This window comes from Microcebus murinus, chromosome 13 (genome assembly GCF_040939455.1).
Source record: "Microcebus murinus isolate Inina chromosome 13, M.murinus_Inina_mat1.0, whole genome shotgun sequence".
NCBI classification, from domain to species: Eukaryota; Metazoa; Chordata; class Mammalia; order Primates; family Cheirogaleidae; genus Microcebus; species Microcebus murinus.
This window is the reverse complement of record NC_134116.1, coordinates 3,037,167-3,050,465: the sequence shown is the minus strand read 5'-3', so window position 1 is coordinate 3,050,465 and position 13,299 is coordinate 3,037,167. Positions and strand designations below refer to the sequence as shown.

General features: G+C 38.6%; 1 protein-coding gene across 1 annotated transcript; it reads left to right on the top strand.

The window, feature by feature from the left end:
* Nucleotides 1–5,295: 5,295 nt before the first annotated feature.
* Nucleotides 5,296–6,577, top strand: LOC105882171 (succinate dehydrogenase cytochrome b560 subunit, mitochondrial). Its single transcript, XM_012784326.2, has one exon. The coding sequence runs from the start codon at nucleotides 5,316–5,318 to the stop codon at nucleotides 5,823–5,825; it is 510 nt and encodes a 169-aa protein (XP_012639780.2). The 5' UTR covers nucleotides 5,296–5,315; the 3' UTR covers nucleotides 5,826–6,577.
* The last annotated feature ends 6,722 nt before the right edge of the window (nucleotides 6,578–13,299 follow it).

Here is a 13,299-nt window from a genome sequence, read left to right as displayed (position 1 = left end):
GACAGGGATGGCATCTTTCACAGCCTTTCCACAGCACCCACTGACTCAATATACAGGGAGTGGTCCAATTTCACTGACAGACACCACCTAACGCCTCAGAAACCAAACAAGGTGTGTGAATACCCAAACAATAACTTAAGGAAAGAAACAACAACTGATTGACATGGGAAGAAATCAGTGAAAGAACTCAGGAAATATGAAGAACCAAACAGAAAACACACCCCAAAGAGGAGCACCAGCCCCCTAGAAACGGACACCAACCAAAATCAGGCAACCAATATGACAGAAGAAGAATTTCATATGTGGATCATAAGAACACTCACCAAGCTGCAACAACAACTCAATAACCAACACAAAGAAACCACAAAAAGCCACGAGGATATGGGAAAAGAAATAGACACAATGAAGAAAAGTGTAACCAAACTCCTGGAAATGAAGAATCAATTCAAGGAACTACAAAATACAGTGGAAAGACTCAAGAACAGGGTAGATCAAACAAAAGAAATAATCTCAGAGCTTGAAGATAATACCCTCCAATTAAATAAATCAGTCACAGAAATAGAGCAGAGAAACAAGAGAAAAGAGCAAAGCCTACAAGAGCTATGGGATTATGTGAAGAAACCTAATGTGAGGGTCATAGGCTTACCAGAAGGGGAAGAAGACAACACTTAAGGGTTGGACAAGCTGTCTGAAGATATAATAGAGGAAAATTTCCCAGGCCTTGCTCAAAATCTTGATATACAAGTTCAATAACTCAGAGGACCCTGGGGAGATTCAATGCAAACAGGAAGACGTCACGACATGCAGTCATCAGACTGACCAAAGTATCAACTAAAGAGGCCCTTCTAAGAGCTGTAAGACAAAGGAAGCAAGTAACATACAAGGGAAAGCCAATTTGAATAACATCAGACTTCTCTAATGAGACTTTACAAGCAAGGAGAGACTGGGGCCCCATTCTCACTCTTTTGAAACAAAACAATCCCCAGCTTAGAATATTATTCCCTGCAAAACTAAGCTTCATATATGAAGGAGAAATAAAAACATCTCAGACAAGCAAAGGATCAGAGAATTCACCAAGACAAGACCAGCCCTACAAGAAGTACTTAAAACAGTGTTACGCACGAAACATCATAATAAAAACCCACAAATATAAAAACAACCAAAATCCATAGATATTAAAGGTCAAATATTACAATGGCTCAAGACAGAAATCATAGCAACAACATCCAACCCAACAGAATGATCAGTAATCTACCTTACCTATCAGTCTCTCAATAAATGTGAATGGCTTAAACTCTCCACTCAAGAGACATAGGCTGGCTGAATGGATAAGAAAATACAGGCCAAGTATATGCTGCCTTCAGGAAACACATCTAACCTGCAAGGATGCATATAGACTAAAAATAAAAGGGTGGAGATCAATATTCCAAGAAATTGAAGCCAAAAGAAGGCTGGTGTGGCAGTTCTAATTTCAGACGATTTAGTTTTTAAACCAACAAAAGTAGTGAAAGACAAGGAGGGTCATTATATAATGGTGAAGGGCACACTTCAACAAGAAGAGATAACAATTTTAAATATATATGCACCAAACTTAGGTGCACCCAGTTTCATAAAGCAAACCTTACTGGAGCTAAGCAAATGGATTAATAGCAACTCCATAATCGCTGGAGATTTCAACACCCCACTGACGGCACGAGACAGATCCTCCAAACAGAAAATTAATAAAGAAATAATGGACTTAAACAAAAGTCTAGAACAATTGAGTCTGACTGACATTTACAGAACATTCTACCCAAAATCCACTGAATATACGTTCTTCTCATCACCTCATGGAACATTCTCTAAGATTGACCATATCCTAGGACAAAAAGAAAATCTCAAGAAATTTAAAAAAATAGAAATCATACCGTGTACCTTCTCAGATCACAGTGGAAAAAACTAGAAATCAACCCTAACAGAAACTCACATTCCCACACAAAAATGTGGAAATTAAACAACCTCCTACTAAATGATTATTTCATAAATGAAGAAATCATGATGGAAATAAAAAAATTCTATGAAGAAAATGACAATGGAGAGATAAGTTATCAACTCCTCTGGGACACAGCTGAAGCAGTTCTGACAGGAAAGTTTATCTCCATAAATGCCTATAACAAAAAGACAAAAAGATCACAAATAGACAATCTAATGAAACGACTCAAAGAGCTGGAAAAAGAAGAGCAGACCAACCCCAAACCCAGCAGAAAAAGTGAAATCAACAAGATCAAATCAGAACTAAACGAAATTGAAAACAGGGAAGCTATTCAGGAGATTAATAAAACAAAAAGTTAGTTCTTTGAAAAAATATACAAAACTGACACACCAGTAGCTAAGCTAACGAAAAGCAGAAAAGAGAAATCTCTAATAAGCTCCATCAGGAACAAAAAAGGAGATATCACAACTGATCCCAAAGAGGTACAAGATACAATTTATGAATACTACAAAAATCTTTATGCACACAAACTGGAAAATGTGGAGGAAATGGACAAATTTCTAGAAACACACAGCCTCCCTAGGCTCAACCAGGAAGAAATAGATTCCCTGAACAGACCAATCTCAACAGCTGAAATAAAAACAGCAATTAAAAATCTCCCTAAAAAGAAAAGTCCCGGTCCAGATGGCTTCACACCCGAATTTTACCACACTTACAAAGAAGAACTAGGAGCTATCTTGCAGAAACTATTCCACAACATGGAGAAGAACGGAAACCTCCCTGACACCTTTTATGAAGCGAATATTACTCTGATACCAAAACCAGGAAAGGATTTAACTAAAAAAGAAAGCTACAGACCAATATCCCTAATGAATATAGATGCAAAAATTTTCAACAAAATCTTAGCTAACCGAATCCAGACACTTATCAAAAAAATAATCCACCACGACCAAGTGGGCTTCATCCCAGGGATGCAGGGATGGTTCAACATACGTAAATCTATAAATGCAATTCACCACATAAACAGAAGCAAAAACAAAGACCACATGATTCTTTCAATAGATGCAGAAAAAGCTTTTGACAAAATTCAACACCGCTTCATGATACGAACACTTAAGAAAATAGGCATAGAAGGGACATACCTAAAAATGATACAAGCCATATATGACAGACCCATAGCCAACATTATACTGAATGGGGAAAAATTGAAAGCATTCCCACTTAGAACTGGAACCAGACAAGGCTGCCCACTATCTCCACTTCTGTTCAACATAGTGCTGGAAGTCTTGGCTACAGCAATCAGACAGGAAAATGGAATCAAAGGTATCCAAATAGGGGCAGAAGAGATCAAACTTTCACTGTTTGCTGACGATATGATATTATATCTAGAAAACCCCAAAGATTCAACCAAGAAACTCCTGGAACTAATCAATGAATTCAGTAAAGTCTCAGGATACAAAATCAATACACAGAAATCAGAGGCATTCATATACACCAACAACAATCTAATTGAGAACCAAATCAAAGACTCAATTCCCTTCACAATAGCAACAAAGAAATTAAAGTACCTAGGAATATACTTAACCAAGGACGTAAAAGATCTCTACAGGGAGAACTATGAAACACTGAGGAAGGAAATAGCAGAGGATGTAAACAGATGGAAATCCATACCATGCTCGTGGATCTGCAGACTCAACATCATCAAAATGTGAATACTACCCAAACTGATCTACAGATTCAATGCAATACCTGTTAAAATTCCATCAGCATTCTTCACATATATAGAAAAAATAATTTTACGCTTCGTATGGAACCAAAGAAGACCCCGAATATCAAGAGCAATTCTAGGCAACCAAAACAAAATGGGAGGCATTAATATGCCAGATATCAAACTATACTACAAAGCTGTAGTAAGTAAATCAATCTGGTATTGGCACAAAAATAGGAATATGGACCAGTGGAACAGATGTGAGAATCCTGATATAAAACCATCCTCATATAGCCATCTAATCTTTGACAAAGCAGACAAAAACATACTCTGGGTAAAATAATCCCTTTTCAATAAATGGTGCTGGAAAAACTGGATAGCCACCTGTAGAAGGCTAAAGCAGGACCCACACCTTTCACCTCTCACAAAAATCAACTCACGCTGGATAACAGACTTAAACCTAAGGTATGAAACTATTAGAATTCTAGAGGAAAAAGTTGGAAACACTCTCCTAGACATCAGCCTAGGCAAGGAGTTAATGAGGAAGTCCCCAAGGGCAATCACAGCGGCAAGAAAAATAAATAAATGGGACATGATCAAACTACAAAGCTTCTGCACAGCCAAAGAAATAGTCATGAAAGTGAACAGACAACCTGCAGAGTGGGAGAAAATTTTTGCATCCTATGAATCCGATAAGGGACTGACAACTAGAATATACTTAGAACTCACGAAAATCAGCAAGAAAAAAATCAAATAACCCCATTAAAAAGTGGGCAAAGGACTTGAACAGAAACTTTTCTAAAGAAGACAGAAGGATAGCCAACAAACATATGAAAAAATGCTCAACATCTCTAATCATCAGGGAAATGCAAATCAAAACCACAATGAGATATCACTTAACTCCAGTGAGAATGGCCTTTATCAAAAATTCTCCAAACAATAAATGTTGGCGTGGATGCGGAGAGAGAACAACACTCCTACACTGCTGGTGGGACTGCAAACTAGTTCAACCTCTGTGGAAAGCAATAAGAGATACCTTAAAGCGATACAAGTGAATCTACCTTTTGATCCAGCAATCCCATTGCTGGGCATCTACCCAAAAGATCCAATGACACTCTACAAAAAAGACACCTGCACTCGAATGTTTATAGCAGCACAATTCATAATAGCAAGGCTGTGGAAACAGCCCAAATGCCCATCAATCCAAGAATGGATTAATAAAATGTGGTATATGTATACCATGGAGTACTATTCAGCTCTAAGAAACAATGGTGACATAGCACATCTTATATTTTCCTGGTTAGAGCTGGAACCCATACTATTAAGTGAAGTTTCCCAAGAATGGAAAAACAAGCACTGCATATACTCACCAGCAAACTGGTGTTAACTGAACAGCACCTAAGTGGTCACATAGGTACTACAGTAATAGGGTATGGGCAGGTGGGAGCGGGGAGGGGGCGGATATATACATACATAATGAGTGAGATGTGCACCATCTGGGGGATGGTCATGCTGGAGACTCAGACTTTTGGGAGGAGGGGGAGAAATGGGCATTTATTGAAACCTTAAAATCTGTACCCCCATAATACGCCGAAATAAAAAAAAAGCAGACTTCCGTTCAGGCCGGACCCCAAGATGGCTGCGCTCTTGCTGAGACATGTTGGCCATCATTGTCTCCGAGCTCACCTTAGTCCTCATCTGTGTATCCGAAATGCTGTTTACCTGGGGACCACAGCCAAAGAAGAGATGGAGCAGTTCTGGAATAAGAACACAAGTTCAAACCGTCCTTTATCTCCCCATATCTCTATCTATGGTTGGTCTCTTCCCATGGCAATGTCCATTTGTCATCGTGGCACTGGTATTGCTGCAAGTGCAGGTGTCTATCTTTTTGGCTTGTCGGCCCTGTTGCTGCCTGGGAACTTTGAGTCTTATTTCAAATTTGTGAAGTCCCTATCTCTGGGGCCAGCACTGATCCACACAGCTAAGTTTGCGCTTGTCTTCCCTCTAATGTATCACAGCTGGAATGGGATTCGACACTTGATGTGGGACCTAGGAAAAGGCCTGAAGATTGCCCAGCTATACCAATCTGGAGTGGTTGTCTTGGTTCTTACTGTGCTGTCCTCTGTAGGGCTGGCAGCCATGTGAAGAGATGAAGTTCCCAGCATCATCTTCCTACAAATTATGACATTGACTTGTCTTCCTTTTTGTCACTCTTATCTCCATCCAGGGCAAAGTTTTCTTGATTTGTTTAGATATTTAAGTGCTTGCAGTTCCCCTTGGAGCTCAGTAGCAGCAGAGTACCTTAAAGAGCCATCGTAGTGGAAAAGGATCCAGTTTTCCTTTTATTTCTAAAGATGGAATGGCTGCAAAAACTCCCTTTTCCTGCCCACAGCTTGCAGCCTACCCTGCGCCTAGGAGTGCTTATTCTCTTTCCATATTGGGCTTTGATTTGTGCTGAGGGTCAGCTTTTGGCTTTTTCTTCCTAAGACAGTGGAAACAATGATAGCACTGTGGCCTCTGCTCTGGGGACTGGGGGTGAAGCTTTGGGTGCCACTGCCTGTGGGTTGCTGGCTTAAAGGACAGTTCTGTTCTTTGGTCAGAGCCCAGGCTTTTAACACCTACACAGTATGACTGAAAGAAGAGAGGTTGGGGGTGGATGGGAATTAGCCTGTCCAAGGAGGGAGATAGAGAGGGTGAGTTGGTTCTTGGAACAGGTGCTTTGGGGAGAAAATTTGCAGCTTTTGATGTAACATGAAGACCCAGATAATTATCATTTAACATATTAAGGGTTATTTCTTTTCCTGCATTTTTGGAAAAACAGACCTCTTAATTTCATGTTTTCTAATCCAAGTTCATGTACCATCTTTTTCTGAAACTGAATTAAAATACTCATTTTATCTTTGACTCTCCTTGAAATCTAGAGAAACCCAGAGAACGGCTGCTGGGAAGGAGCCAATTTTCTCCCCGTTGCTTAGGCCTCAAGCATTTACACACACCCACATCCCAATCTGCTATCTGACCTTTCCCAGGAGGGACACAGTTTGTCCTACAACTGACCACTGGGAAACTTTTCAGGGAATCAAATACAAGTTAGAGATTTAAATATCTCAGAGAAGGAAGGAGAAAAATAAAGGAAGTTAAGCATATAGAGAGCTTTTCATTTATTACAGGCTCCAAAATTCCGTTAGGACTTATAAGTCTCATGGTACAGTTCAACAAATTGTGATCTAGTGAGGGATATAGAGGTCCATTGGAGGTGGATGCTAAGGAATGGTCACCTAAAGATATAGATTTGGGGAGAAAGGAGAATAGAGATTTAAAAAAGAAGGGATTGTTGAAAACCTGGCAAAAAAAGTTATAATTTAATGAATAAACTTATTGCTTTTAAAATCCAAAAAAAAAAAAAAAAACAAAAAAATAAATAAATAAAATATAAACAACCCCATTAAAAAGTGGAAAAAGACATGAACAGAAGAAACTCTTCATAAGAAGATAGACTAATGGCCAATAAACATAAGAAAAAATGCTCCATGTCTCTAATTGTCAAGGAAATGCAAATCAAAACCACAATGAGATACTACCTAAGAATGACTACTGAGAATGACTTTTATTAAAAAGTTCCAAAACAGCAGATGCTGGTGTGGATGTGGTAAGAAAATAACACTTATTATACACTATTGGTGGGATGGCAAACTGGTACAATCTCTATGGAGAATAGTGTAGAGATTCCTCAAAGAACTAAAAATCGACCTACCATTTGATCATGCAATCCCACTACTGGGTATTTACCCAAAGGAAAAAGAGCGAGCCATTTTATCAAAAAGACACTTGCACTCGAATGTTTACTGCAGCACAATTCACAATCACAGAGATGTGGTATCAATCCAAGTATCCATGAGTTCATGAGTGGATTAATAAAATGTGGTATATGTATACCAGGGAGTACTACTCAGCTTTAAAAAAGTAAATTAATATCTTTTGTAACAATCTGGATGGAACTGGAGACCATTCTCCTACGTGAAGTATTGCAATAATGGAAAAACCAACACCACATGTATTCACTATTAAATTGGAACTAACGGATCAGCACTCATGTGCACATAGGGAAGTAAAACTCAATGAAAATCAAGCAGGTGGGAGAGGGAGGAGGATACGGGTAAAAATCACACCTGACGAGTACAATGAATATTTTCTCGGTGATGGGCACACTTACAACTTTGACTCAAACTGTACAAAAGCAATTCATGTAACCAAAACATTTGTACCCCTGTAATATTCGGAAATAAAATTTCTCCTATTTCTCTTTTTCTATCTATCACACACACACGTCAGTATGCAGTCTTGATAAGTATACTAACATATAGATGTCTGATAAAGGATAAAAAAATATCACAAATATAGTGGTTGAAAGTAGATTTAATAGAAAATTTTAAAAAATAGATAATCCATTCTTAAAAATAGCAATTAAAATAACAATGAGCTAGCATTATATACCTTTTAGAATGGCTACAATTAAAAATACTGACCAAATGCTGGTGAAATACAGGCACTCTCATTCATTTTTGGTACAAATACAAAATGGGACAGTCATTTTGGAATAATGTTTGGCAATTTCTTACAAAATTAAACACGATCTTACCATATGATCTGGCAAACTGATCAAACTGACTTGGAAACTTATGTTTATACAACACCAACATGTGAAGGTTTATTGTAGATTTTTCATAGTCAAATCTAAGCCAAACTTAGATTTAATCAAGATGCCCTTGACAGTTGAATATATAAACTGTGTCACATACACATAATGCAATATTATTCAGTGATAAAAATTAAAATGACTTATCAGGCCATTAGAAGACACAGAGGAAACTTAAATGCATATTATTAAGTTGTAGAAGCCAATTTGAAATGGTACAATCCCAGCTACATCCCATTCTGGGAAAATGTAAAACTGTGGTGACAATAGAAAGATCAGTGGTTGCCAGGGGTTAGGGCAAGGGAGGGATGAATAGGCAGAGGACAGATGATTTTTATAGCAGTGAAACCATTCTATATGAACTGTAATGGGAGTTACATGACACTGTGCATTTGTAAAAGTCCATGCAACTGGAGAACAGAAAGAGTGAACCCTTATGGAAAGCCTTATGGACTTTATTTAATCATAATGTATCAAAACTGATTCTTTAATTACAACAAATGTACAACACTAATGTGAGATGTTAACAGTGAGGGAAAGAGAGGAGTACATGGGAACTCTCTGTGTAATCAGTTTGATTTTCTATAAACTCAACTGTTCTAAAATATAAAACTTAATTTAAAAAAAATGTTCCTAGCAATTATATAACCCTCTGATACTGTATGTTTTGAGTGCACTTCATTTCAAGGAATCATAAGAAGCACTCACTAAAGAATCATGAGGTTTGTAGAAGCTAGGGTGGGGGCTGGTCATGCAATGCTAAAATTTTGTTAATTGGCCTTGCTGGGGTTTGGTTAGACGTATTTTGGAATGGGAAAGCAGTGAGGCTAATATTTCTTGGAAAGGAAAGTTCATCAGAAGAACATGGGCTGAATGTTAAATCGTTTCCTGTCTTGGATATGTGGCAGTATTTCCCTGGCCCCTGCATTCCAGTTTTCACTCCTCTACCTGCTGGTGTACACGCCAAGGCCCTGGTGATGCACCATCTGCCTATGGAGGAAAAATAAACACCTGTGTTTCCCTGTGCCCTGAACTCTCCCCGTTACCAACAGAGCAAAGCTTTCTAAAAGAAGGCTGCTGCTGCGGGGGGGGGGGGGGGGGGAGTGTTTTTAGAGTGAGCAGAATGGTTTTCATTTTAGAGAGTGTTTTATTATTGGCTACCTGTCACTGGAAATGTCATCTCAAGTCCCTGCCAGGCTCAGCCTCTGGTGGATGTGAAGCCACGTGTGAGACATTCAGCCATGCCTGTAGGAGAATCAGGTCAGATATCTGGGTCTGAGCTGAAAGGAAAGTTCTCAAGACCTTGTGATTCCTTAGGTCTAAACTGGCTAGTGACATACACAATTTGTGTTCATGGACGAATTAGTAATGTCTGAAAGAACAATTTGTCTGTCTTTCAGCTCTATAGTTAACTCACTCTGCCATTTAAGATGACTCTGTTGCCTTGTCCTGAGTTTATCCATAACAAATGGGAAATTCTGCCCCAGATGTAGTTGTTGATTCCCTCAGAACAAAATTGAAAACATTTAAGTGGTACACAGCCCTTTCATCAACCTGAGGAGGAAGATCAGCAATATTTCTAAAAGTTTTGGTAACTATTCTGAGATTCATAATGTCACAAAGACGTGTCACTCCACTATTAGGCTTTAAAATATATGTAGTCATTGTGTAGCATCTAGGATGATTTTTGGCATGAATTGATGTTCCTGACAAATCAGTTGTTTCTGAATGGGGAATGGGGTCACTGAATGGGGAAAAATTGAAAGCATTCCTACATAGAACTGGAACCATGGTGCAAGGTTGCCCACTACCTCCACTTATATTCAACATAGTTCTGGAAGTCCTTGCTAGAGCAATCAGACAATATAAGGGAATTAAGGACATCCAAATGGGGGCAGAAGAGATCAAACTCTCACTCTGTGCTGATAATATGATATTATATCTAGAAAACCCCAAGGATTCAACCAAGAGACTCCTGGTATGGATAAATGAATTCAGTAAAGTCTCAGGATACAAAATGAATACACACAAATCAGAGGTATTCATAAACATCTATAGCAGTCAAACTGAGAACCAAATCAAAGATGCAATTCCCTTGACAATAGCAACAAGGAAAATAAAGTACCTAGGAATATATTTAACTGAGATAAAAGACCTCTACAGGGAGAACTATGAAACACTGAGGAAGGAAATAGCAGAGGACGTAAATAGGTAGAAAATCATACCATGCTCGTGGCTTGGCAGGATCAACATTGTTAAAATGTCTATAGTACCCAAAGTGATCTACAGATTCAATGCAATCCTTATTAAAATGCCATCGTCATTTTTCACAGCTATAGAAAAAATAGTTTTATGCTTCATATGGAACCAGAGAAGACTCCATATAGTAAAAGCAATCCTAGGCAATAGAAACCAAATGGTGAGTATCAATTTATCAGACTTCAAACTATGCTACAAGGCTATAGTAATTAAAACAGCATGGGACTAGCACAATAACAGGGACATTGACCAGTGGAACAGAACAGAGAGCCCAGATATAAAACCACTCTCATATAGCCATCTAATCTTTGACAAAGCAGACAAAAATATACACTGCAGAAAAGAATCCTTATTCAATACATGGTGCTGGGAAAACTGGATAGTCATATGTAGAAGGCTGAAACAGGATGAATACCTTTCACCTGTCACAAAAATCAACTCACGCTGGGTAACAGACTTGAACCTTAGGTGTGAAACTCTTCGAATTCTAGAGGAAAATGTTGGAAATACTCTTCTAGACATTGGCCTAGGCAAAGAACTTATGAAGTGGACCCAAAGGCAATCACAGCAACAACAAAAATAAATAAATGGGATCTAATCAAATTAAAAAGCTTCTGCACAGCCAAAGAAACTGTCATGAGAGGAAACAGACAACCTACAGAATGGGAGAAAATTTTCACAAGCTACATGTCCAATAAAGGGCAGATAACTAGAATCTATTTAGAACTCAGGAAAATCAGCAAGAAAAAAATCAAACAACCTATTGAGAAAATATGATTGAGGAATTAATGAGATGTGGCTCATAAGATCGTTATTCTATTGTATAACCCAATATTACTATGTTAAAGACAGAAACAGGAGTTTGCAGGGTTTTGCCCTGAAGGAATGTGTGGACTCAATGGTTCACTTATTAGAGGCTGCTATCATGGGGGAGCTTTCAAATCTCTGGTGGGGATGTTTTCCAGGAAGGCTTCCCAGTATCTCAAAATCTGTGAGCTTTCCTGTGTCTTGAAAGACAAGACAAGGCAAACATGGCCCACAGGATGGGAGCCAGAGACAATGAGTGCACTTTGCCCAGAGAAGCACCCTGGTAGTTATAAAGAACCTGTTTTATTAGAGATGGGCTTCCTGCTCTCTCCTGTCTGTCTACCTGTAAGTCCACCATGACTAATCAAAGACAAATAGAGTCACTATACCTCTTTTGTTTTACCTTTTTTAATTGACAACTACCTCTTTAGAAGTTAGCCCCTGAAAGACTTTGTACCTGTTTGTTCACCTAGATAGATTAGAAGCCCCTTGAGAGGACTTTTGGCCCTAACCCACTACCTGTATCCCCTAGCAACTGCATTGCCTGATATGCAAATATGTTACCCTGACAACTGGTAATTGATGTTTGTGATTATAAAAACCTGTATGAATCTAACCATATTCCTGGCGGTTGTGGAGATCCGCCAGTCCCCTAGGCCCAGATCCGCCAGGCCCCCCGCTGTGTTATACCTGATCTTTATATATGTATATGAAACTATAAACTATACTTCAATCTCTATATATTCTTTTATTTCTCTCTGTTGCCTATCAGTTTCCTTATCCTCTGTGGCGACCCCTATCTTAGGGACTTGGCTCCATGGGAAGAAGTAGCTAATCTCCTCACGGGCCTGCCTCAAATACTACTCACCCTGCAACAATCCTATCAAAAAGTGGGCAAAGGACATGAACAGAAACTTTTCAAAAGACAGAATTATGGCCAACAAACATATGAAAAAATGCTCAACATCTCTAATCATCAGGGAAATGCAAATCAAAACTGCAATGAGATATCACTTATCTCCAGTGAGAATGGCCTTTATCAAAAAGTCCCAAAACAATCAAGGTTGGTGTGTATGTGGAGAGATATGAACACTTACACTTCTGGTGAGACTGCAAACTAGTTCAACTTCTATGGAAAGCAATATGGAGATATCTTAAAGAGATGCAAGTAGATCTACCATTTGATCCAGCGATCCCATTACTGGGCATCTACCCAAAAGAACAAATGACATTCTATAAAAAAGACATCTGTACTTGAATGCAGCATAATTCACACTTGCAAAGATGTGGAAACAACTCAAGTGCCTATAATACATGAGTGGATTAATAAAATGTGGTATATGTATACCATGGAGTACTATTCAGCTATAAGAAACAATGGTGATATAGCACATGTTGTATTTTTCTGCATAGAGCTGGAGCCCATACTACTAAGTGACGTATCCCAAGAATGGAAAAATAAGCACCACATGTACTCACCAGCAAATTGGTTTTACTGATCAACACCTAAGTGGACATATAGGAATAACATTTATTGGGCATCAGGCAGATGGAAGGGGGGAAGAAGGGATGGTTATATACATACATGATGAGTACAAGGCACACCATTTTGGGGATGGACATGCTTGAAGCTCTGAGTCTGGGAAGGAAGGGGGATAAAGGGAACACATATAACATAAACATTTGTACTCCCATAATATGCTGAAATAAAAAATAAATATATATATATAAATTTTTAAAAGTGGTTGTTATTAAAACTCATTAGATATAGAAAGAATCTGTCAGTAATTGGTGGTAGGATAATTGCATCATTATTCAGAGATGATGCATTAAATCACTGCTTCACAATCACACCCC